The sequence below is a fragment of the Platichthys flesus genome, chromosome 4 (genome assembly GCF_949316205.1).
Source record: "Platichthys flesus chromosome 4, fPlaFle2.1, whole genome shotgun sequence".
Lineage (NCBI taxonomy): Eukaryota > Metazoa > Chordata > Actinopteri > Pleuronectiformes > Pleuronectidae > Platichthys > Platichthys flesus.
In genome coordinates this window covers 7,646,709-7,673,186 of record NC_084948.1, presented here as the reverse complement: position 1 = coordinate 7,673,186, position 26,478 = coordinate 7,646,709, and the positions used below count along the sequence as shown (strand labels likewise).

Here is a 26,478-nt window from a genome sequence, read left to right as displayed (position 1 = left end):
CAGAGCCGAGATGGAATCCATTTCTGCCTGGTTGGCAGTGAGGGTGATTGTAGGACAAGGTAATTTGGCTGCCTGGCACCCTCTAGTATCTCTCTGTCTGAGCTGCTGAGCTATCTCAGCCCCTATTTCCAAAGTTTACCTCAAACAAACAAGTGCATGCACACACAAAAAAAACTCAGCGCCTGCCTCCGAGACGTTCAAACTGGCAAAGCTGAAATGAAATAAAGTCCGGACGCCCTGAGCGGTTGTTATGTTTCATCTGGCTTTTGCAAACAATCTCTAGAGGAAGTAAAAAATAAATAAAGACAAGTAATACAAACTTTTATTTTTCTTGGTTCTTTCAGTGATCTGAGTTATACTATATATATATATATATCAAAGACTGTCCCATTATTTCAATAAAAGAGTGTCCTGCAATACTTTTCCCACTTCAGTAAATTCAAAAAGAGAAATCCAGGACAAACAGTTGAAGAGTTGTTTCCAAACAAGGAGCAGTCACGAGAGGACGACATGGATCCATAGATGAATCTATCAACCTGAAACAATTTTGTATGTATTTATTTTATTTTCAGTTCAAGGATTCAAACCATTTTAATAATAAACATATGATTCACTTTGGCCTCAGTGGACATATACTCTATCATCAGTGTGACAAGGAATGGAAGTACGATTTGTGTGCAGTGATGACGAGGAATAATCACTTTTTTGCTCTTATACTCGAAAAGCTGGAATCATTGCAGTCAGAGGTTGTGCTGCTACAGCCTCACCTGATGTGGAATGACCAGACTGAGGTATAACTAGACTTAAAAACTTTAACAATTGAACAAACATCAGCATGATTAAAACTAAATAAAGTGACAGACACCATCTTTGACATGCACTTTTTAGTTCCGTTCATGTCCCATCTACTAACATGGAGGAGGCAGGATTCATGAGCTGTACTGCAGCTGGCCACAAGGTGATGATCCAGACGCTTTGGCTTCACGTTTGGGGAGCGGTTAGGTCATCTTTTTTTAACACAGCTTATAGAGGCTAATGCTAACATGCTTTCCATTGATACAAATTGCAGTACAAATGATATTACTCTTCTTGTACTAATGGTATGTTATGTTTAAGTGTGTTCCATTATCCCATAAATGCCACTTGTAACTACAGGTCAGCAAAAGTTACATGTTCACTCTGAAGACTGCATATACATCAGTTAAAGGTCAAAGCTGGAGAGTGGAGCAGGTAGTAAAATTCATTTAAGCACTTCAGCATTCAGGCTGGTCGAACACTTTGGTCGCTGATTAATAAAAACGTATCTAAAAGTTAAAGAGCACCTAATACACATAAAAACTATCTTTATTAAATATTGTGGATAATCAGTCATAACTGGTGCTGTAAACATGTCTTACGATCTTTTTGGGGAAGCATCACAATATACAGTTTGGCAGAGGAAGGACAAAAGTTCATGTGGAAAAGAGAGGAATGTCTTCCTGAGATCTGACATAACCTTTTTCTTGAAATAACGGATCTTCCTTATGAGCACTGTCGTCACAGTCGCTCAATTGTTTCCTTTGTCCGAAGCTACTTGAATGGAAAGACAGATTTCCTGCAAATGACTGTTCCAAGGTGTAAAGCAGTCCAACTTGCCTGTCTGTTTAACTAGTGAGGCACTTTTTGATGTGAGGGCATATGGAATGATCATCTAGAGGAATTTGAGCCCAACACACCAAATGAACATTTCAAGGAAGGAACCAGGGGAGTCGTAGGAGACCTTCAACTCAACTTAGAATATATCAGGAATTAGACAGGTCCCTCTATTACAGGGAGGAATGAAGAAATAGTTTAAAAAGTGACAGGGGTGGATCGGCAATGTGAATGAGTGGAGATTTTCCACGGTATGCTGATGGATACATGGACAAACCCGTCAGAATAATACGCCTGGAACAAATATGTTAGAAACATCATCATGTGCTGTTTGCTGGTTCAGACTGATCGGCTGGCTCCACTGGGGAACATCCACCTGAGGAGGCATGACACGGCTGAATTTAAATAAAAGTTTAAGACGCCTTCTGGCAAGTTGAGAACAGAAATAAAATCTATAAAAAAGGTTCCCCATCAAATGGCCATCATGTACCGTGTAATATTCAATCTTCAATTCTAAAATTCTAAAAATCGACTGCACCTCTAAAAAAAAAAAAAAGAAAATCGACATAACTCTGTATTGTGTGAGTCAGTGCAGGGAGTGTGTGATTGTCAAATCACCAGTCTGTTTCCCCGGTCTGCTGTGGTGTGGTGTGGTCAGTGTCGTCACAGTGCTGAGGTCTGTGGTGACACTGTGTAAAAATAAGTCCAAACACCCTGATTTAAAACCTTCAGCAGCAGATGGACACACAATTCACTTTATGTGTCAGGAAGGGGATCTCAAAGATCAGTGGTGATGACAGGGGTGACTCCGTGGATGAGCAGCGTGGGGCCCAGGTCCTGAGTCAGCAGCTCCAGCTGCCGCAAGTAGGCAGCGTAGCGTCGGGTGTCAGCTGGAGGACGGGGCAAGTACAGGAAGCGCACAGCGGGAGGTGGCCGGGCCTGGTCCAGGATCAGCTTATTGACAGCTGACAGGTAGTCGTCCGACAGGCGCGTAGTGTTGCTTGGGAAGCTGTTAACGTAATCGTCAGCATCTTCTTCCTCAGCTGTTGTCTGCTTCTGCTCCTCATTGGTGGTATCAGGGGATTGCGACTGCGGCTTCTTCCCCCACGTGCCTTGACGCTGCCAGTGTAGCGCCACCTGTTGGTCCCATGGCACAGGATAGATCCGAGCTTTAATTCTCAACTCTTTCAGCAGCTGACCGAGCTTCTCCTCTGCGCCTCTCACGCTTCGTCCCTCCTCCACGCACAGGAAGAGACGGAGCGTTGCCTTTCGCCAGGCTCTTACCATATTGAGGATACAAGCAAGTTGTAGCAGGAAAAAAGAGCAGGTATCGACGTAGCTGCTGCTGTCTGGTTGCAGGAGGTTTGCCGGCCAGACGTCAACGTACACAGCACCCTTCAATGGGGAGGAGGGTGGTGACAGGACGTGAGTACGGTCAAAGGTGTCGAAGTATCGAGCCAGCACCACGTTCTTAAGCATCTTCATGGCATCAGCAATGATCGCGACGTACTCCTGGGGCCCCAGAACCTTCCCATCACCCGATTCTCCATAATCCTTCCTGTCGCTGGACACCCGCAGGGAGTCAAAGTGGAAGAGGGCAGGTGGTTGCTCAGGCTCCTCGGAAGGTGCCGAGGGATCGGTGGCCTGACTCGTGGACAGGGTGGGATCAACAAGCCTGTCCTGTGGAAGACAGTTGTCATAGAAACCGAGGACGAGGGTGTTCGGACGCATCCCACCTGGAGAGAGTTAAACCACATAAGGCAAAGAATGAGACAGGACCCTCTGTTACAATCAAACGCAAACGATCTCTTAATTATGATCTTTTGTTGTGGAGTGAAAGCCAGCAGAGGTTCAGTGCTTCGATCTGATGAAGTCAAAGTGAGCCGAGTGCTAGAGTGGGAACTGGGAGGGAAGCCAGACAGATAAAGAAAAAAAGGGCTAAGAAAATAAGAGTGGTTAAAGTTAGACCTGAGAGACAACTCAGCCGAGCAGGTTGACAGCAAACCACAAGTAAGAACTCAAAACTCTTTAGTTTGCGGTGGATGTTACTAGAGTTAAGAACATGATGAAATAAAGGTTTTTGTAATGTTAGGATTGCTGCCTGACATCTCACTCAAAATGAAAAACGAGATTTGTTTTCTGTGTAATTGTTACAGACAGAAGATCCAATGACAGTTAATAATGAAGCGCTGAAAGGAGTCAAGGTGTGAGTGGCAATCGAAAAACTTAATTGCTGACAGATTTTTAACTTGCAGTCAAGATGAAGCGACTGACTAGAGTTACAGTTTGAGTTTTGTCGAGATTCTGTCGGGACTGAAGGAACATTAGCGGGATGTTTCAAACTTAATTCGTGGAAAATGGAAAAAATCCAATGAAAGTGCTACACGAGGAAAAGTTTAAGTGTTTACACCAAAAGAGAAAAGTTAATTGGGCAGTTGAAAGAGATGAAATAAAATCCTCGTCAGTTTGAAAATATTAAAATCCATCCCACAGGAATACACACTGAACAAATAGGAAAAGAGAACTATAAGGGTGTGTTTAGCGTTGAGTAAAGATAAGAAAATCATTTTCAAAAAGTACCTTTCCAAAAGAACACCTGGCTAAAAACCCACTGCAAATTTAAAGCTTAAAGCTACTGTGTACCATTATACAAGTTTTCACTTTGATGCCCTCTGGTGGTCATATCTTTTGTATTTTTTCAAAAAAAAATGTATATATAAATGTGTACATAATAATCAATTAAAATCATTAAATAATTTTAATTGATTACTTAGCATTGTGAAAAGTTATAAACATTGTTAATATTGTAACATTAGCAGTTTCAAAGCCCAGCACAAAGCAGCTTTAACCTACTCTCCTAGCAGCTGTAATTTAAATATCTTCATTGAGGGATATTCAGAAATAATGTTCACACTGACCTAGTCCAGAGATGAAGAGCAAATGTTGGACTCCATGACGAACAGAATCGGCCAAAGTCAGGTTGACAAAGGCTTTAATGTTCAGATGATCCACCAGGGACAACCAGGAGTCATACTGGCACTGCAGAGGGTCGGAAGGCAAATTGTCTGGTAAGGTGGAGACAAACAAAACGGTATGAGGTGAGAAATATGGAAGAGACTTGACTTGAGCGTGTTTAGACTCAGAGAAGATGAAGTATTGCGAGGGGCCGAGAACATGAGGCACACGCGTGAAAAGGAGACAGCAGAGAAGTCACTGTGATGGTCTGAATCAGAGGCAGAGCGTGAGAGAGATACCAGACTCGATGCTGAGACAGAAAGAGATGAAAGACAAATGACAGCGTAAACACAAAGTGAGACAGAGAGAGAGAGAGTGCGATGCAGAGGCCAAATCTGCAGCGTCTCAGACAGCTCCTGTGGTGGTTCCAGCTGTGTTAGGACCCGTCCAGACTCCTGACACGGCTGTTCCCAAGTGGTCCATGTTTTTAGCTTGAAGGAAAAGCAGCAGCTTGACAAGTGAGACGATAAATGTATGTACAGTAAGAAGGCAATGTGAAAGTAACCGGGAGTCCTCAACGACAAACTCCTCTTCATTATAATTATGGGAATGAATGACTGTCTCTCCAAACCCAAGTGGCTCATCAAATGAGAAGAGGGCTCTTCAGTGGCTAATGAACGTATCAGTTCTCCACAGTGGAAACACTCAGGATGTGGATTCTGAGGACTCCATTCAGGGCCAGTACCAGTCTCATCGACACATAAAGGCCTCCGAACGAGACAAAGAAAACAATCGATGATTCCGCTCCTTTAAGCTATCTGAGTGTGTGCCTCGGCAGAAAAGAAAGGACCCAGAGCACTGAGCGCATGATTACCTCCCTCGACACAAACAGCAGTAGATGAGCCGATGTCATGGAGAAAGGTATAGTGAACTATAATGATGCACTGGCTCACTGGGAAGATTTGTACATTCAAACATTTGGAAAATGTCCCCGGTAAGTTTGGCTTGTAATTAAGAGTCGCTTTCTGACACTGAGCGGATGTAGATAGGACATAATGTGGGACCACCAAAGGGAGAGCGTGGCCTAGGGGATAGAGTGGGTGCTCTGCAACAATAAGGTTGCCGGTTCGAATCCCACTCTTACCCATCTGATTGCCTAAGTGTCCTTGGCAAGATACTGAACCCCTACATGGCCCCTCATAAATGTTGAGTGTACTAAAAATGTAAATCGCTTTGGAAAAAAGCGTCAGCTAAATGACATGTAATGGACCAAACATTCCAGTGTGTTGATAATGTCAAGCCTAAGACCTCAAGACACAAGTGTTTACAGGGCTGAATCATAACTATGTCATAATTGTCTGTTCCATCATGACAACGGGGTATAAAGTGAACATAATATTTAAGAGTATAGCCGAAGCTGAGACTTTCACAATAGAGGACTTTGAAAGTCAATGGATTGCTGCACAGTCATTGACACACTCTACACAACCTTTCACCATGAGAAACCACCCAATGGCCACCCAATACACCCAATATCCCAACACCCAATATTTAATCAAGGTAACACACACGAGAACAGACACACGGTGAATCCAACTGTGGCACTGTGATTGGCTGGAATGTATCAGAATCTGTCTGTGACTCATCGGGGTGCATCAGCAAGCCTTTCTAATCGCGTCTTTGAAGAGTTCACACATAGCGAATACGGATTAAGCGCAGATCTGCATCTTTTCTCTGCTTCTCGCAAAACACGTCTGCATCTGGCAAATTAGCCTGTAAATCGTGTTGTGTGAACTTGGCTTCAACAGTGGGTCCGTATGTAGTGTGTAGGATGGATGTTATTGTGCTTACTGAGGTCTCCTAGCTGGACGTGTCCAAGCACGTAAAGGCCACTCTTCTTGATGTCGTTGATGAAGGTGATGAGGCCCACGCTGCTGCGAGGGTTAGAAACCATCAGCAGGACCTGAGGCCTCCAAAACTTGACGTGGTCCTTCCTCACATCCAGCATCAGCAGATACTTACGCACCTACATGTGAGAAGAGAGATGGTTAAAGAAGGGTTGTTATTAAGAGATGTGTCAAGGTTTGACCGAATTTTTCTACTCATCATTTAACTCTGTGATCCAGAGCAGCTGACTTAAGTGCAATGTCCGGTTGCAATGTCCTAGGGGTGTGCAGTTGTCTGACACGTTGGTGATATGTGACTCTTAAGGCAGAACAAGATATTCCCTCTAGGAGCAAGATCACTACAAGGTTTGAATTAAGTGAGCAGAAACGGCCATTTAGAGAGTTAAGCTGTATTTTCTAAATCTAAAACCTGCAGATGATCAGTAATTAATTAACTTTACCAAAAGCATTGTACTATTAAATCTTCCTTCCAGATAAACCATGTAGGATGAAATGCAAATTCTCTTACTTCACTCTGCACCACAGCGTGCACTTAAAAAACTTGGCAACGTCCAGCACACAAACAAGTGGAAATGTGACGGAAGTAGCTTCAGAGCATCAACACAGGCCAAGAGAACAGCCCATACCAAACAGGCAGGTTTGGTATGAGCATTGCACTAGTTTAATAAATGTGTTGTTAACCTGGAGAGTGTTCAGGGGCTTTCACAATCTGCTTAATGCACCTCCATTTTTGAAAATGAACAAAACCAAAAAGTACAAAAGTGTTTGTTCATTGGCTCTGAGTGGGGGTCAGTGTCAGGAGCAGTAAGATCATGGAATCTCGGCTTGGCCGCAGTATTACACAAACACAGACACACACACACACAGACATGCACACACACGGTTGGTGGTGACCTCCTCATCTGACTTGTACCAAGAAAGGGAATAAACACAATTCACAAAATGTAGAATAATTCCCTTTATATACACATCAAACTGTGCTCTTTGTGTGTGTATACATATCCATCTAATATGTATGCATGTGCTGTAATATTTTAAGTGCAGGGACCAAACGCGGAAAAAACATTTCATCTTTAATCAGCATCCCATTAGGATATGAGATTGTTGCAGAGACAAGAAACCAAGAGTTTTTGTGTGTTAGTGCATGCAAAATGAGCTTGTGTGTTTCCATGAATACATATGTATCATTCAAAGGGTTATTAGCAGGAAAAATGTACCCATCTGTGATTGCTAATGAGCAAACACTTACACTGTAACTAGCACTGTGTATCAGTTTGTGTTACAGTGCACACTAAAACACATCATTAGGATTCCCACAGTGCGCTAACTAGGTGGCATCAAGGTACCATTATGGAAATGTAACCAAGTGGAACCAAACATTAGATCTGAAACCCAGGTCTACTGGGAGTGATTATCACTCATCTGATTCTTTTATTGGAATTTATGATCATCAACTCAGTGACGACAGGTCTGCCATGTTAAAGCCACCGACTGCGCTGTCAAATTCGTCGGTTTGAGAGAAGCAAGGTGACTTCAATGTGTAATCTGGTGCTTTTCAAGGCGTTTGCCCTCTCAAAACGGAGTGAGGAACAGTATCTTGGCCCAACAAGAAGGGGGAGGAGGAAACTCCCCCTTCTTGTTGTGCCAAGAAACTGTCATTAAGAGAGAATAACTTGAGAATGATACTTGAAAACAGTTTTCAGACGTGTTGCTGGATTTTAGGGAATAGATTATAGTGGGACAAACAAAATAACGTGTCTCTTAAATTTTGAAGCTCAAATGGATTTTGCCTGTAACAAACTAAAAGTGGTCAAGCAGATAATAATCATCTAACCATCATCTAAAAATAAAAGTTTACCTCAAGGTTTATCAACACTCTATCAGAAACCGAATACATTAACATATATTAACATTATACCATAGCCATTTTCATGCGCCTGTCCAGAAATACTAAAAACTAAAACAACAAGTCCCAAAGGGAAATCCAAACTGCCCCTACTCATCTGATCATCTGTCTCTCTTTATCTCTCCATTTCCCATTTGTCTTCTCATCCATCAGGCTCTCATCATTTCTCTGTCGTTTCAGTCTCATCCATCACTTTTTTTTCTCGATCACTCATCCGTTCTCCCTGCTTATATTCTGTCTCTGTCTTTTTACCTCCCATGATACCATCAGCGAGCCTTGCCACAGTTTGTCTTTTTCTCCGTTTTCTTTCTCTACTTAACACTGTTGTCAGACGCCTGTTATCTCCAGATGTGTGTTTTTTGTAAGCTGTTGTGTCTACCATCCCTGCTTCAATGTCACCCAGTTGGCACCCTGCCACGCCGGCTACTGCTGGAAGGTGCAGAAATGGAAGATGAGTGGATGTACAGGGTATGTACATGCAAACACTGCCATTAGGCCCATTAGTGGCTTTTAGTGGGACTGGGCTCTTGTCCAGGGTGGGTTTGGAAATGTTTGGGGGCTGGGGCTTGCTTTTTAATTATTATAATTTAAGAGTGTGTTAAGATTCATTTTTAAAGCAACAAACTATACCTTATTAATTTATATGATAAATAAAGTCTGTGTTAAATATTCTACTAATATTCCACTTGTTTCAATAAACAGCTGCTACTGTCACTCCACGTAGCCTGAAGCCCGCGGGCATTATGAGATAAGGGACCACTGGTCACTGGTTTGGAATCACTTTGTCTTTGCATCTCTCTGTGTTTGTTTTGCATGTCTCTGACCCTGTTCAGCAAAGAGCCGGGGAGTGAGATCCAGTCATACTTTATCACAGAAGACACATAAAGGACACAATTTGATGGAAGGTATGAACTGACGCGCTGAATGTTTTCCTCTTGTGATCAGATCACTCAGGACAAATACCAGGTCTGAATACGGCCAAGCAAACAGCCCACTCCAAACAGGCATGTTTAGAAAGGGCACTTCACTATTTAAAGTTTTTCTGTATTATTAGACCCCACTCTTATTTTGCTAAAGGGGTTACCAGGGATGATCACTCAGATTCCACGAGGGGGTCTTTGCCACCCTGGCCACCCCTTTGCTGCTGCCGCCTCAGAGAGAAACAGCCGAGGGAGAGAGAGGGGAGGAGATGTAGAGAACAGGCTGGGGAAAAGGAGAAGGAGGGGGTCGAGGAGGAAAAGCACAATAAGTTAAGTGGTTGTAATAATGCTCTGCCTCCTGACAAGCTTCTGGCACACGCAGCCATCCTCAGCCCATAACCCCTGGCCACAGCCTTGGCAACTGCCTCCCTCTGCAACACGCCCACCTGGCAGCGGTGCTCCCTCTCCTTGAGAGCAACAGGCTCCGGAGACAGAGGACACGCAGAGCTGGATGATGTAAAGCTCTGAGTGCATGTGTATCTGTGTCATAGATGGAGAGAAGTTTGCTGAGAGAAAAGATGCAGATGTGTGAGTGCGTGTCTGGTAAGTCTGATATAAACATGATAGATAGCTGCTGTAGAAAATGACAAGGCAGTGTTCTGTGTATCTGGGAAAAGAGAGGGAAAAAATGTCTGCTAAATGCAAAGCACTTGGCTTAGTGAGAGGCAGCAAAGCAGTCCGTCTTTGTTTATGTGTGTGCGTGTGTGTGTGTGTGAGTGTCTGCATGTCTCTATAAACCTGACAGAGCGATTACTTGGCAGAGGTACAGTCTCTTGTAAAGCTGAGGGGATGAGATTTTAGTTGCTCTAGTAATGACAAGGCTGTTTGAGAAAGAGCGAGTGTGTGTTTGTGCTTCTACTTCTATCTTTGTGAGGACCAGTTATAGATGTTAAGGGGAAGGGACACAACTTCAAAAGGTTGGTTGAGACTCAAGACTTGATTCTAAAATCCAGGTTAGAATTTGGTTTAGGTTATGATTAGGTTAAGGGGCTCCGTAATGGATTACGTCAGTGAGTGTCTTCACAAAGATAAAAGTGTGCATGTTTGTGTGTGTGCGTGTATATATATATCAAACCTGGTGGAAAATGAGCGCCTGGCTGATGTAACCCCAGCTGGAGGTGGGACTGAGGTAGTGAATCAGCAGGAGCAGCAGCAGCATGAAGGCAATGCTGGCCGAGGCATAGATGGCATTGATCAGGAACATCATGACGGCACAACCCACGATGCCCAACACGCACGTATGCCAGGTGAAGTATCGAAAGGTGGGCCTGAGAAGAGAACAGGTGAGGTCAATTTAGGTTGGAGACAATTACAAACTGCAAAAAGAGAATGTAAAATGGAAAGGAAATTAAAAACAATTGTATTGTGGGGCTTACAAGGCTATAAAGATGCAATGTGTATTCAAACAGAAAGACATACACAAGATTTATGTATTTTTGACAGGGAAGAAAAGGTTAGGCGACAACCAATATACAAACACAAAGCTGTGATTGAGTTCAATATCAGTACGATGGGATAGATTTGTGTGTCTTTGTCTAAAAAAAGGCAGTCGTTTGCTACTGACTTAAAAAACTTCCTTTGTTCGTGTGATTTTTGGTTTATGACAGAAAGAAGTTGGAGTACCCTTGTGTTTAAAGTACAATATCTGGTTTTGACTCACCAAGCACATAATTGGGAACACTATACTATTACTGGGTAGTTCCTCTCTTAATCCTCAACAGCCTCAGTTCTTTGGGAGGGATTGATTCCACAAGATTCACCTGAGCTAAGCTTTTGACACTGTGGACCACAATGTCTTAATCAGCAATCTGAAAAACAATGCTGACCTCAGTGGCGATAAAGCCTTGTACCACCACTGTGTCACCCATCATGTTTATGAGTGTCAAAGTCAGGCAAACTCACGATCTTTTTTCACAGGGCATAGCTGGCCAAATTCTGACGGGGTGCTGCATTGGTGGGGTGATGGATTGTCAAATAATCCATTACGTTTTACCAGCCCTGTCAGAGTTTCTTTTTACCTAATATAATAAACAAAATAATTTGTAAACAAACTCTGAAGACGATACGTATTAACATTAACATTTTCTGATAAGCCTTTAAAGTAAACTTCTTTAAACGGGATTCTACAAACGGTCTATTAACTATAACATCGTCTTAGCTACAAGCTCCATAACCCACAACTGTATAGGGATTTCCCGAATGTCCGTTATTTATACTGAGAAAGATTGAAACCAATGAGGATTTCATTGAAAAAGCAGCTGAAATAACATCAAGATTCTCCTTACATGGTTATCCATCCACCTGGGTGGAAAAGCCAATAAAACAAGAATCTCTTACTGAATTATTTTTTCTTCAGTCAGCTCCGGAATATACTTTATCTTCCCATTTTCAGTCTTTGATCATGAATTTAACAAATTAATTTGTATTATTTATATAACACAATATTATACTGCCTTTGTATTTGTTAAGCATATTCTTATAGTGCCCCTGCTTAGCATGTTGTTTTAATTGGTTTAGTTATGAGACACAGACTTGTATCTTTCTCTATTAAAAAAGAATCTTTAAAAAGTATGACAATGCTTGACTTTGAAATCATACTATTTCAGGAGAAAGGCAAAACATGATCAAACTTTTGGCATCAATATATTTCAGAAACATATAAAGAAGTCACTCTTTAACCAAAATGGTAGTCTGAATCTCAGTGTCAGATTTGCCACACACACACACACCTACAGTCATTTCCTAATGCATGACTGCAGGGCAGCGTCACCACAAATTGTGAGATAATACTGGGACAAAAGCAATTCAAACCCACATCTCATGCAGATTATACTGTTTGAGACTTCAGCAGACCTATGTGTTTGTATTCATGGGCTTGAATTCATATATGAATGATGGCATTAACCATATTTTACTCACACGAGCCTGTCAAAATACCATTGCATGTCTGTGTGTGTGTGTGTTTGTGTGTGTGTATGTGCTATTTAAGTGTAAATGACTTGTATGGGTCATGGAGTTGGGTGCAACCCGGCGGGTGGAAGCGCTCACATTTTTAGAGGATCATGTACTTGACCCCAATTTCCCTGCAATAACTGCGGACGTGTGGATAAACAGCCATTAAAATGGATGCAGCTGTAATTACACAATACCAGTCAAATGACCAAACTGGCTTCCTCCAGAGAACAAATTTTGACACTATAAGAGAGAGAAAGTAACCAATCAACACAACACAGCAGGAAAGAGCTAATGTATCATGATGATGGCAGAGGGGGTGAATCCACCAGGAAGATAAATCAAAAGATAAGAAAAACAGAGAGTGTTCGACAGAGACAGCCGTGAGATAATCATTCGGCCTTTTGTTGGTGAATATTTCTTCACTGAGAACAGAGGGGAAAAGTAAAACATGAGATGGTCTAGGGTCAGGAGCTTGGAAGTCAGTACTTCAATCCAATATTCAAGAGTCTCATACAGTGTAAACAAAATAGTAAATCTGCCCCATTATTATTTTGAAACACATTGATACTCCATTTTTCATCAGATAACAATTTTTGAGGTATTTACATATGCGATTGATTTATCAATTGATAGAGATCAGCTCCAAGGATGAAAATGTCAGTCTGTGGGTTGGCTCAGCAATTTCTTCCAAAACGGAAATACTGGAATAACAACAAGACGGTTTGCTGTATTGACTTTGGTGATCCTTGAGGTTGTGGTTTTAAGTCGAGTATTCTGACATCTTAAAAATGGATCGCCATGAACTTTGGTACACATATTAATGCCTCTCTCTCCTGGAATTTTTCATCACCAGGTCAATCTTTACGATGCCCAATACTGTGGTGTACATGCAAATACATGACACATGATAGCATCTGGGTCTCTAGTCAAGCAGGAAATGTTCTTTGCGAAGTGTCAACCAAGTGACCACCTGAAACCTAGAAGGAACAATCTCCGTTTGATTGGAGAATTTGCTCCTGCACCTCACTGCTGACGATCGATGTAGATTGTTCTCGACCGCTGTTTTCAAGTCGAGACATTTACATTTTGACTTCTCATCAATAAAAGACTGTGATCCCTGAAGAAAAACATACCCCTAAGCTATACCATATTTCTCTCCTCTGCCTTCCAGCATCCTTTGGCATATAGCATCACACAGGCCGGGTTGCTTAACAGGAGCCTGCTGTGTGGAGTTTACTGATGTAAACACCAGATTTTCTTCTCTTTCTAAAAACACTGGACTCTGCCATTTCAGAGAGTTTTATCTTACTATTTTTGGGACAAATCGTAAAAACGTTCCGTTGTTAGAATCTTTGAAAAGAGCATTAAGACCACATGGAACAGAGAAGTGAATGTAGCACTAATGATACGAGTGCGAAGGTTCCAGGCTCAGAGAGAAAGGTTTCATTGCAGGTTTGCGCGGACCGACTGTCTTCAAACTTTGCTTTTATTTCTTCTTGACTTCATCACTTAGCATCAGCGCTGCCCACAGTTCTCTAATCTTATCTCTCTCTCTATCCCATTGGAGAGTGGGTGGGTGTAATTACGATAAAAGCTTGCCCACCCGATCCCTCCTCCCCCACCCGGATCTTTAGTCACTAGTGTTCCTCCATCATCAGTGCCAGCAGTCCCTCCATGCAATCACCTCACTCTCACCCTTCCTCCCATCTCTCTTGTTCTCCAGCGACTGATGTCACTTAGCTGACACAGCAAAAGGACCCTGAAATAATCGCCCAATGGAGTCCTCCGAGACATTAAGAAAAAGAAACGGAGAGCGATGAAGATGGAGAGAGGATATTCGGCCTCTAGCCAAGAGACAGGTCATAATTGAGGGAAAGCGGGGACAGAAGGTTTATTCACCCACACGCACAGTCCAATATGGGGGGGGGGGGGGGGGGGGTGGGCAGAAGATGCCAGTTCCATAAGTGTGGGTTCAGGGAGTGTACGAGACATTACGTCAGACAGTGTCCCAGCACTGGCACACAACCAGTTGAGACTGGACTGACCTTAAAAAAACGTTCAATAACTTTAGAAATCACCTGATTTTAGATCACACTGGACACCACAGATGACCACAATGATCCCAGCATGATCATCACCAGTGGGTGTGGTCACAGGTTAAGATGGACCTAACGTGGGTTTCCACTGTATTTTACAAAAGAGTATCTTATACTTTATTAAAATGTGACACAGGGACTAATGGAATATAGTTGTGCTGCTCCAAAAAAAAACCTGCATTAAAAACTCTCTATAAAAGTCCATGGCAACATGAACTCCCTTTATACTTAGAAAGTGCTTTAAAATTATTACCGACTGTTACTGTTATTACAACAGGAAGTGAATGGCAGGGGTCAGTTCTCCCCACACTGATATGACATGCATTCAGTTTAGACATGTGTGCTGCACTTAAGGCTTAAAAGGACAAACTCTATTTATAGCCTTTAATGTAACAAGATGGCACCTACTGGCCCCTTCAGCAGTGCCACAGCATTAAGGCGAATTACTGCGCTGGTCAACGAGTGACTCTGCTCCTATGATGTTTTCTAATCACTCACACTTAGAACTGATCTTTATAAAAACCTGCTGAATTCATATTTATGTTCCTGGATAAACAGGGCGTCACTTCTTCTGCAATGATGAAGTTAAAAGACCACGCTGCGTCATAATCTGCGGGAAGAACTTCTGTCTGCAGAAGTTCTTCACGCAGATTATGAGTGTGTGAGTGTGTGTGTGTATGTGTGTGTGCTCTTCTCTGTTACTCTTCACACATAAGCTATTAATCACTTGAATTTAGTTATTAATCAGCGATGTTGGATCATGCCCCGGATAGTTCCGATCACTTTTACACTGATGTCCTGACTTTATGCGTCACGTTATGTTACATGTGTCTTATAAACTCTGGAGCGAAGTAAATGTATCAGTACTGGATGTGTCCTAATAACTTGTGATCAGTGATGGTGTTAATTGTTGAGTCCAAAGTGAGCGCCATTCGGAGGGGGAGTGAGGAGGAAAACGCCTCCGACAGAGACACAGGACGACAGGCCTTTAATGGTCGTGATTCTGATCCGGAAGCAGCGCTGGTTTTAATCATGCAGTGGCGGGACATCGCTAAAACAATGAAATATGAATCAATTTAGTTCAGTCCCTTCATTGATGCAGAGTCGCTCGAGTCTGCATCGCGATGTATCGAAAAGTCGAGAGATTTCCACACCTTTAGTTTCCTTCATATTCTTGCCCCAGCTCTTAAATCTGGCAAAACCACTGGATCACTCTTCTTAAACTTCACTAAACTCCTATACAATCCCAGAGCACACTATTCTACAGATTTGACAGGGTGAGGGATCATCCATATGACATGTAAACTTACCAAAGGCAGCCAACTTCAATTACCTCTGAGTGAATCTAAGTAAAAACACTGTTGATTCAATAGAAGAATCTGGCACTCGCACAGGACAATATCCCGGAGGATGATCCAGACAATGACTTAATCAAAAAACAAATAACCACAGCTCTGAATGTCTGGTCTGAACTGAGGCAAGCCCCTTTTATTCTCAGCAACAATAAAGTCATACCATTTCATTAACATATAATGATTGTCTACCAACCCGCTTTCGCTCATCCATCCAGACACAATTGATGATCCATCTGGATTTTTACACAACCCCAATCTCTTTTAATAACACAGTCTAGTCAAATCAGTCTGACTCATATTTGTAAAATTAACCAGGCCGACGTTGTTTTTGTTGCTAATGGTTCAGCCAGTCATTTCACAGATTATTACAAAGACAATCAAGGTGGCTGCAGAGAGCACTGCTGTCATTTGGATGAATCCGGTGGCACAGAGCTGGTCAAAAGAGAAAAAGAGAAAAATTGTGTGTTTGTCTGTTCAGCCGCCAGACCAACTGAAGGTCATCGCCTAAATGTGACAGAGTTCCACACTTTCTACAAAATCCTTCTGCTTCACTGTGGAGCACTCAGTTGTGTCCTGATTCTTGGCCTGTGACCCAGTAGTACTACGTGCATATGTGTGTCTGTGTGTGGATTTGTATTTAAGCCACAACTTCAAGGGGCTGGTGCGCATGCAGCATCAGCAACAGGACACACAGCACCCCTGAGGAACTATCCACACAGCTGGAGTCACCTCTGATAAAGCTAAAGCCAACACAAATCTCCCAACACAAAACATACAAAAGTGAAGGGAAAACACAAACACACACAGATTGTCAAAGAGGCAGATGAACTCACACATGAATGATCAGGGAAAAAAACACCTAGCTTCACTTAGATCTCAGGCACAAAAATTGAAAATTGTCTGTAAATTGCATTGCACTTTCCTGTTGTAGATCCCCTGTGCAAACCCAACCACGCGAGCACACACACTCTTAACAAGCAGGCATCATTTCCGCCACATCATAATTTCAATCCCTCCCCTCCACGCACAACAGCAAATTTAAGGGAAAGGAAAATATTTCTGCTAAATTAGTTATGCTAATTACAGAGCAGTTCTCAGGGGGAGAGACGGCGCTAAATGGCTTTTAATTCTTTTTGCCTGGAAAGAGACGTGGGAGAGAGCCAGACAGAGCACAGCAAGAGAAGCCGAGCGCACAAGCAAAAAAAAACATTATAAATAAATAAACCAATAAACACACAAACAACTGGTGTTAAAATTTGCCTGGCGACACAGCCACAATGAATTAACAGAATTAACAACTCAGGGGATGAGGCAGGAGGCCCGAAGCAGGCGGCCGGCCAGACAACGAGCCACCTTATCAGCTCTGTGAGCCCCTGGTCCCCTGGCCGACAGGGAGACGAGAGCTCGACGGCAGCAAAAGTTTCGCAGCTAACTTTGTGTCCTGTAGCCTTTGCCAGCGGTCACACAGCGATAACGAGGCATGAGCAGATAGCACACAGCAGTGTACATGGAGGGCACCCGGGGAAACACTGGGAACTCTGAGTGCGCTGTACAGAAAGTTATTTACTCACACACACAGAAATGCCTCTGATACAAGATGCTGGGTCGGCATCGGGAAGTATACTAATCTATAACTGCAGCTTTCTTTTGGAAATGACTTCATCTTCGACATGCAAAAACAATCTCCACATGGCCTCGTCCATCATCAGCATCAACATATGCATATTAAGTGGACATCGCCCAACCCTACACTAGTGTTGCAGATAACAACACGTGCAATGTCATTCAGCGAGAACACTCCAGTCATCCTGTCATGCAATCATCAATTCCACACAGGGTTAGTAGCATACAGCTGATAACATACTGTAACGGGCTGGTAGTAGAGTTCATGTCCTGGTTGACTGCTATGTGGCCTATGGTCAGCTAAGTTCCAATGTGTTAAATTAGTACCGAAATGTCCTAGACCTTAAAAAATGCACGAGGGACAAATGAGAGAGACTTGGGTTGAAGGAACACTGTGGGCAGGTCCAGATGAATACCAGCTCATTATTTCCACAGGTAAAAATAAACCCAAGATGGAGTTTACTTTTCAAGGCATTAGTCAAAACTTCCTCTCTCTTTTCTATACAATGACACAACGGTTTTAATGTTGGTGCTCATCAGTGTAAATCAAGTCTTAGCTTCAATACTACAGTGGCTAATCCCTGATCAGTCTTGTCAAGAAAACACAAAAATGGTCCACAGACATTAGTTTGGGTTTTAAAATAAATGACATAACTGTATTCAGAGATATTCTGTAATTGTGAAAAATATGAATGGGAAGCCACCAATACTTTCCTCTATTTTGAGAAAACCCAAAATGTTATAAATAACTTGCATAAGGAAACAAAGTGAAATTTACCTCTCTCCATCATGGATTTATTGTTTTGCCTGACTTGATTGAATTAATATTCATGAGTGCATTTAAATATCCTATATGGTACTAGTTCTGAGCCAATTTGATCAGGTTAGAAAAACTTTAACCATGCAGTTACAGAGCAAGTTTGTAAACGATAGAAAGGCCTGAGTTTTCAGCCACAGACAAATGAGACATTTGTTAAACCATGTTATATGACCACTTTCATTGCTCTATTGGTGACCTGCCCTGAAATGAGACAAGAGCATTGGGACCAAAGCAATCTCTGGGTCTCTGTGAGTAGCTCTGTTAAGTTTGAACACTCTCATTCAATGTCAAGTAAAGGGAGCAGCTCTTGTCGAGTCGGTTTTCAATCTCCATGTCAGTGCCCTGAGTGAGGTATTCAATCCCCATACTGCTCCATTAGAGGAAGACAAGACTACAGCGGGAGTCCCTTTAATCTACTTCTCATTGCACCAGAAGAAGTTCAACGCATTCCATCATGCTGAGAATCAATATTTCAAAAAGGAACTTGTTGAAGAGAATAACTTCTCCATCTCCTCGTTTTGCGGGTGTGCAGTGTGTTCACAGTGTTTGTTGCCCACTTCCCTAATGCGTCCTTGACGTGGAGAGCTGCAAATGTTCTCACACAAGCTTTTCGACTCAATCCCAACCGTTACTGCCGAAGAATATATATTACACCAAATGCAGCCCTGGAGGCAATCTGTCGTAACGACAAAGTGATGCATGCTGTTTATCCATGTTCACTCCTCCATAACAAATAAAAAACAGTAGCAGTTATCATGTTCGAAATGTTTTTCACAGCCAGTGGAGGAATTCAATCAAGGAAGGGGTGTCTTTGGAAAAACGATGCAGGTTATAGGGTTTGGAGATATACTTTTAGAAATGGAGGATTTGGAAGACAACATACTTTCTCAGCTACATCAACATTTCACATTTAAAATAAGGAATATCTCATAAAAGCAGTAGAGGGAATCGAATACCAAACTCCTGCCGTCCAGCCACACACACACACACACTCCATCCTCATGTTATGCTACCATTTTGTAAGACTGGCTTCAGGGAGCTTTATAAATCAGCATCATTGCAAGTGTCCTAGGAATACAAACCACACATACACGCACACACCCTTGCACGCATACACACAAACATTGTAAATTTAAATCTTTAAGCATCTCCACAGAATGTTATTCCGACATTTAGTTCAAGCTGTCCACACACACACACGCACACACACAGTTTTGCAGTCGGCCCCCCTCCAATATGGGGCTATGAGGAGTGGCCAGTTTTATGTCTTTTAATTAGTACACTGTCGCCATAGCAGCGTCCAGCTGGCAAACGACCACCTCCATACACACATACATAAACAATGGCAGATGTAGAAAAAAGAGAAGGGGAGGAGTGTGCTTACTGAGAAAGAGCTACAGGACAATACATGGCCGTGTGTCACCCACAGGCCTTTATCATGACAGGTGAAGCGTGTGTGTGTGTGTGTGTGTGTGTGTGTTAAGTAAGTGATGAGGATACCTGAAATTAGGTGCTGAGGCCCACTCCAGGGCGAGGCAGGCCAGATCCACAGCCGCATACACCAGCAGGAAGAAAATGGTCACAATGCTGGCGATGGTGTTGAGCTTCCCCGAAAACAGCACCAGCTAGAGAGAGAGAGAGAGAAAGAGAGAAAGAGACAAACAGATGTAGAGAGAGAAAAGAAAAAGAAAAAAGAGAACAGCAAAGAAAATCATTCCCAAGCTGGACAGAACGGAGCATTTAGATGCCGTTTTGATGACCTTTCCCAGCAAATTACTTTTAACAGCCAAAACCCTCTAAAAAAATGAACTGAACAACGTGATTTGCATGTTCATTTTGTTTTAGGTCTACAGGAGAACAAAACTCTTTTTCATAAGCAGTGTCTTCCAGTTTTTAAATCTACCCTTTCTTCCTCAATAACAAAATGCATAATGAATCTATTTATGCACATGAAGACGTCAATTCACATTGCATATGTAGTTCTTTGGGTTGCGCGTTTTCACAGCACACTCCTGTAAACGTCATCTGTATGATAAGCTCTAAGCCAGTGGTGATTCTCTACGCTATGACCAGGATGCCTAATATGAGTTTTTTATACAGTGTTTCTAAGGTGTGATGAAGAAAAGACGTCCTTTCTAACTTTTAATACTAGATTAGGAATACTGTATAAGAAGACTGATAAGAAATAAGAAAAAGACAGAATCCCCCAGCAACTATTATACAACCCAATATTAAATACATTATAACCCCCAACCCCTGGCGGCCCTATAAGATAACCAACCAAACCATGATCAGATGGTGGAAACCTAGGTTTGCTGATAATATTTGTAAAAATAAATGTCCTCAAAATTATTTAAATAAATACAATTCTTTAATTGCTTTGAATGAGTTGTTATCAAAACCAGAGGTCCTCTAATCGTTTAAAGTCAAGGATCCCCAGATAGCAGAGCTTAAGTCCACTCTGGTCCCTGGAAATCTCACGTAGATTGTTCCTGTGAGATAATGCTTATCTGTCTGCACTGTAGCTGGGAGGTGACAACAAGGATAGAGTTCACCAGCAGCTAGGGAGAGCTACACTTAAAATGTCCACTGTTGTGCATTTTCCCCGCGATGCTCGAAGGACCACAGGTTCCCCCCTGGCTCCGTTTTGCCAGAGCCGATTGAGGCAAATTTTTGGTTGTAATTAAGATGCTATCTGGGCTGCTGCTCAGCCGCATACAGCCAGCTCAGCCAGCTACGTTAGCGGCAGCATCCTCGCAAAGTCGCTGCTAAGGCGAGCTACATTCAGAGTTTGCGGAGCCACATACTGAGGGTCGTACATCTGATAATCCTGACAGCACATTAATGTTCCACATTCACCCGCGCTCTCTTACTGAGGAGTACTACGAGCCTTTTATTAGAGAAAGTGAAGTTTGACCCCATTATAAATGCTGCCCCATGCCATGTTCTCTGACTGCAGAATGTGCGAACATGGCTGTGAGTAACTCTCTGCGAGTTACTGCGGACGTGACAGGCAAGAATGAAAGCAGTAAGACTTTTCAGAACCTCAGCTGCAGTGCATCTTGGGAAAAGAACAATAATAATAATAATAATGTTGTAGTGGCAAATATACGTGTTCACATGACAGATTTTATTTTTATTTTAAAGCTACAATGTTGATGTTTTTGTTCAGGCAATGTGTAACAGTATTCTAATTTTATTAATTAACTTCTTCTCCTGCTGTTTGGTTGAGAGCAGGTGGTGAACAGTTGGTCTATTTTTTTAGTTGAAAACAGCTGCCTGCTGTTCCGGGGAGAGAGGGTGATGAGGGTTTTGAGAGTAAACCTAGTGGAAAGGTGCGGAACCAAAACAAACGGAAGCTTAAAATGTTCAGTAGAGATGTGTAAGATGCTAAATCAGGTGCCAATCCTCCTGGGTTTATCACAATAGCTTTTTTCAGACATGCAATGAAGTCTGGAGATTTTCCCGAAGTTCGGAGGGGCTGTATTCACGAAAGAATATGTCAGCTGCTCCTTACATTTTCTGGAAGTTTGCTTAATAGACCCCTCGTAAAATGTCCAGAAAACTCACAGCATGCACGTGGGCGTGGCAATGACTTTTCCAACACACCAATGGAAACAAAATTGGAAGAATACAAACATCTCGAGATGAGAAAGAGGAGCTACACATCTAAAAGACACGGATGAAGATGTCACCTTGGAAAGATGATTTCAGATTAGAAAACTTTTGGTGATAAGAGCTAAAACTGGTGTTGATATGTTGTGAAGAAAAAACACTGGTGTCCCCCCTCGCCTGGAACTTCAGGACATTGTCTCGTCTGACCCTGAGAATCTCCTGCTGTGTTCCTGATCGATGAATGGTAAACTTTGAACATTTAAATGCAAATTTCAGGACCCAACGATCAGACATTTCAAGAGTTCATCTTGTCAGTGCAACCTTTTGTGCTACATCATTTGATCCACTATTAAAATAAAGGCTGGTAGGGGAGACTTTAGTTTTTCTGACAATTATCTTAATGGGTAATCTACATTATAAAACAATCAGATATTTGAAGTTACATCAATACTGTATTCAACTCATGTTTATCCAAGTTGAAGAAAATCTGAGGAATGCAAGTCTTTATCTTTAAGGGCTGGAACTCTTCTTAAGCAAATGTTTGAAGATGTTGGAGATGTATTGATTTGTTTGCATATGATCTGTTGTGTGACTTGGACTGTCTGCACTGATCACGTGACTGCTTGATTATATGTACTGGTTATATGACCACAAGGTATAGACAGCCCTAGTAAGGAGAATTTGTGCCTGCACTGATGATGAACTTAATGGCTGAAGTGCGTAGCCGTGTTCTTACATTTGATATGATTAGAGAGGAGGGATAAGAAGGAGGGATAGATGACTAGCTGATGTTTTTTTTAAACATCAATTTCATTAGCATTTTCTTGTAAATTCAATTCAGATCTGGGCAAATATTATAACTAGGCTTCTCTTTTTTTTCTGACTCCAAAGAATAAATGATAGAATCAGAAAAGTAAACATACATGAATGCCACACAACAGCTGAAGTCCCTCATTTACAGCAACTACCCTGTAATCCTGGAACATGCACGCTATTTTTATCCACCAGCTGTACCCGTCACCAAACCGAAGCTTAACAATTCAATCAGTGTGTAAATGACATCCGTCCCCAACGGTGCTTGTCTCGAATTGTGCGAAGCTGTGAACACTTTTTAGTTACACCCTTCTACCGAACAAAAAGTGCGTAAACATTAAATAGGCACTGGCCATCATTAGCTCTTCTGTTTTGAATGAAATGGATTTTTTGTGGTTATTTCCTCATCGTTATCTTTAAAGGTGCTCTCTTTATCTGCATGTGAGCTGTCAGGACTGATTGGGCAGAACAAAGAAGTAACTACTCCACTGTACCTAGGAACAAACACAGAGTAACGTCTCTCTCTCCAATTATCATATGTTTCATGATTGGCTGCTGGGAAAATCTACTGTAGTTGGAGCATACTTTCTTGAGCTCAAGGGCACTTCATTGGATTTTATTGAGAGGAGAAGAGCTACATTTCTGAAATTCCTAAATTAGTGACCACGAAGCAGAAGTAAACTGAAGGGGAGAGAAGGTAATGATGGGGAATTGAGATTAATAATGTCACATTACTGACAGGCGCTCAAAGCGGGAGAGAAAATGACATGAGACAAACCAGGGGGGAGCAATGAGGATGGAGAAGAGTGGAGTGGGAGAAAGACGAGTGGAAAAGATGAGATGGAAAGAAAAGAAAGAAAAAAGATGAGTGGAAAAAGAGAATGTGCGCGAGAGAGCATATCTGACCTCTGGCAGTGAAAGTCAGTGGGTGTCACTCCAGTGCTCCCCTGGGAGCTGGCTCTACCAGAGCATTAATTAGCCATTAACTCAGACACAGGCCAGCATGGACAACTGCTGTCATACTGCACAAAGTGTGTGTGTGGGTATGTGTGTGAGAGAGATGTCCATGTAGGTGCGAATGTGTGTGTGTGCGTGTGTGTCTGTGTGTGAGTGTAGGGGTACAAATCTTTCCTGGGTTTTTGTGTGGTTATTTGAAAGACTTCTTACTGGAAAGCAGACTGCATATATTTCACTGAAATAAGTGGACTCAAACAGACTCTTTTATCAAATAAAGAGAATTGAGCGTAAGCAGCTGAGTGACTCCCTTGGCAATAAAGTCGATGGTTTTCCAGAAACGTCCTGAAATTTACCAGTAAGAATCGGACAGCGCTTGCTAGAATGTGTTTATTTGGGTTGAGTTAGCCCCACCGCCTCTTATTGTTGGCATGCCGCAGCTCATAGCCCGAGAGTAGCTTGTTCTTTAGGAAGCATTGTGGAAAAAGAGATATCCTTCTATGCTTTTTCTGACTATGTGGTAAGTGGTAAGTATTTTTTTCTGTACTGTAAGAGGGGCCTAAAATAAATCCAGGAAAAGTTAAACAATGCATAATCGTAGTCTCCTCAATGGCTTTTTACATTCGCCATGTAAAGACCCAATTTCTTGGTTCAGCGCTACATCAACAGTTTTTCTGCAAATCACTTCAGGGTTTCATCTTCCTCTTCCATAATCATCAGACTGCAATCTTACGGGCACAGACTGTTTCCACTGGAGCATGAAGCAGTCAACACATCCAGCTCTGAAGCCATGGCACTCTGCTGGGACACTGATCATGAGTGTGAGACCAATATGCAGCCTGGTAATGCATCAACAGTAATGCCGATGCTATCCTGGACTATGACGAGAGACCTTGAATTTCCAGTTAATCTTTGTTCCAATTCTCACCTATGCTCATTGTTCAAATTTACCGATCTGTCCTGTCTGGGAAATCTTCATTGAAGAGCTGCAGGAATAGACTCACACTTCTTTTCTTTTTTCTTTTATAGTTGCTGGATTGCTGTTCAGGTGAAACAGGTGTGATCTTCAGACTCGCAGTCATTGGGAGTTTACACTACACAACTGACTAGCAACAGCGGTCACAAATTAGACAATCTGTTACTAGGAAAAAATAGACTCTTAAGTACGTCACGAAAACCAGTGAGAAAAGTCACAGTGAGTACTGCTTTTCTGTTTAATCCTGCCCACAGAATGATACATCAAGCTGGAGAAGGTGAAACGTATGAGTGGACATTAATTGTAAAGAATAGAGTAGAATAGAAATAAATCTTTCTTTCTGAACTCATCCGCGCCAAAGAGAAACTAACCAAGCCCGACCCGAACCTGGCAGCCATTCAGTCTTTTCTGTCGGAACCTGAGCCGAGTCTGATGCAGTTAATAAAAGTTGTACTGGGTTTGTACTGTGTCTTTAATCTTGGAAATCAAACAATAACCATGTGCAGTGTAAAAAGGCAGGGGGCCCCTTACCACTTTATGTACCTTCACCCCACTCTGATTGGCTGAGGTTGGCTAGAGTTGGCTAGAGTTGTTTCGCAAACTGATGTTAAAATCATGTTATATGAAGTAGGCTTAAGGAAAGGCATCAATGGGCTAACAACCCGGGATAAAATGTTCCATGCCAATTTAATCTTAAAATAGAAGTGCTTTGAAAGGTGATTTGGACTGGAGCTTGTCCCAAATGGGCCGAACTTCCTGTTATGTCTTATAGTTAAGTGGATTATCATCTTCGTATGAATTTAAGGTTTGTGGAGATTGAGATAACTTGGCTTTGGGTGAAAACGTGGCTCTGAAGAGAATTGTTTTAGTGCAGAAATCTATAATCAGACCAATTTTGCAGAGAGCTTGCAGGGATTTGAGATAATTCACAAATATTTGGGGCATTAGCATTCGTTCTTAAAATCACAAGATTGCCAATCCTTTTGGGACTGAGTAAAGCTGATTCGTACCATGCCACGTCCATCTTTTCCATGATGGTAATTTGCGCCGGAATGTAAAATTAGTTCACCTCACCCACGGTATCTAGCCCTCTCCACATCAAACTTCTCTTTATCTTTTTCTCATCTCCTTGTTCCTGGAGTCCGCCCATTTTCCCTGTACTTAAAAGTCCAATGAAAAGAAGCCTTCGCTTGTGCCTTCTCTCTTCCTCCTTCCTTTTCATCCTGCAGTGCGAGTGTTTAAGGCAAGATTACAATCAGACTTTGTCATCAGTGAATCATTCGAATGGCAGAGGGAAAGGGAGAGAGAAGGAGGACAAGAGAGTCAATAATCTCTGATGGCAGCGGCGACGCAGCTAACGATTTCCATCTAATTGCTCCTCCTCCACTCTTGGAAAGTGGTGAGGGATGAGGAGAACAGGATGAGCGAGGGACAAAGAGTGAGAGCAAATAATGACAAGCCATTCAGCCTTTAACACCCACCTCTGGTAATGATGGGATAGTCAGGCCTGTTTGCTCCTAAGATCCTCCTCCTCCCCTTTGTCTCTCTATCCTCACCCACCTTCCCTCTTGCTCTATTTTCGCCTCAGAAAATATTGACGTTGTCTTTTCCCCACTTAGTAGACACAATGGAAGAGACAAAAATACCACGACAAATAAAGGAGTAAAAAAATAAGTATGTTTTAGTATAACTTTCCTCAAAAACATGGGAAATCATGTATCTTTTTTAGGATATTTATCTACATTTATCATATTTCTTTACATTCTTTACATTGAACCGATGCCAGGCAGATTTAGTGCATATTTGACCATGGCACACCAAACTGCAACAGTCCCGTATTATTAAGAATCATTTTATAACTAATAAACCAACTAAAGTAACAAATAAAGTA

General features: G+C 42.2%; 1 protein-coding gene across 1 annotated transcript in view; it reads right to left on the bottom strand.

The window, feature by feature from the left end:
• Positions 1 to 542: 542 nt before the first annotated feature.
• The window catches only part of zgc:153039 (uncharacterized protein LOC767698 homolog), a 58,991-nt gene continuing 33,055 nt past the window's right edge, over positions 543 to 26,478 (bottom strand). The window contains exons 9-13 of the mRNA XM_062386205.1: positions 19,730 to 19,854; positions 10,456 to 10,648; positions 6,439 to 6,613; positions 4,551 to 4,697; positions 543 to 3,368 (exon numbers count right to left, since the gene is read on the bottom strand). Of these exons, the coding sequence (XP_062242189.1) occupies positions 2,410 to 3,368; positions 4,551 to 4,697; positions 6,439 to 6,613; positions 10,456 to 10,648; positions 19,730 to 19,854 (1,599 nt within the window). The 3' untranslated portion in view covers positions 543 to 2,409. The remainder of the gene's footprint in view (positions 3,369 to 4,550; positions 4,698 to 6,438; positions 6,614 to 10,455; positions 10,649 to 19,729; positions 19,855 to 26,478) is intronic.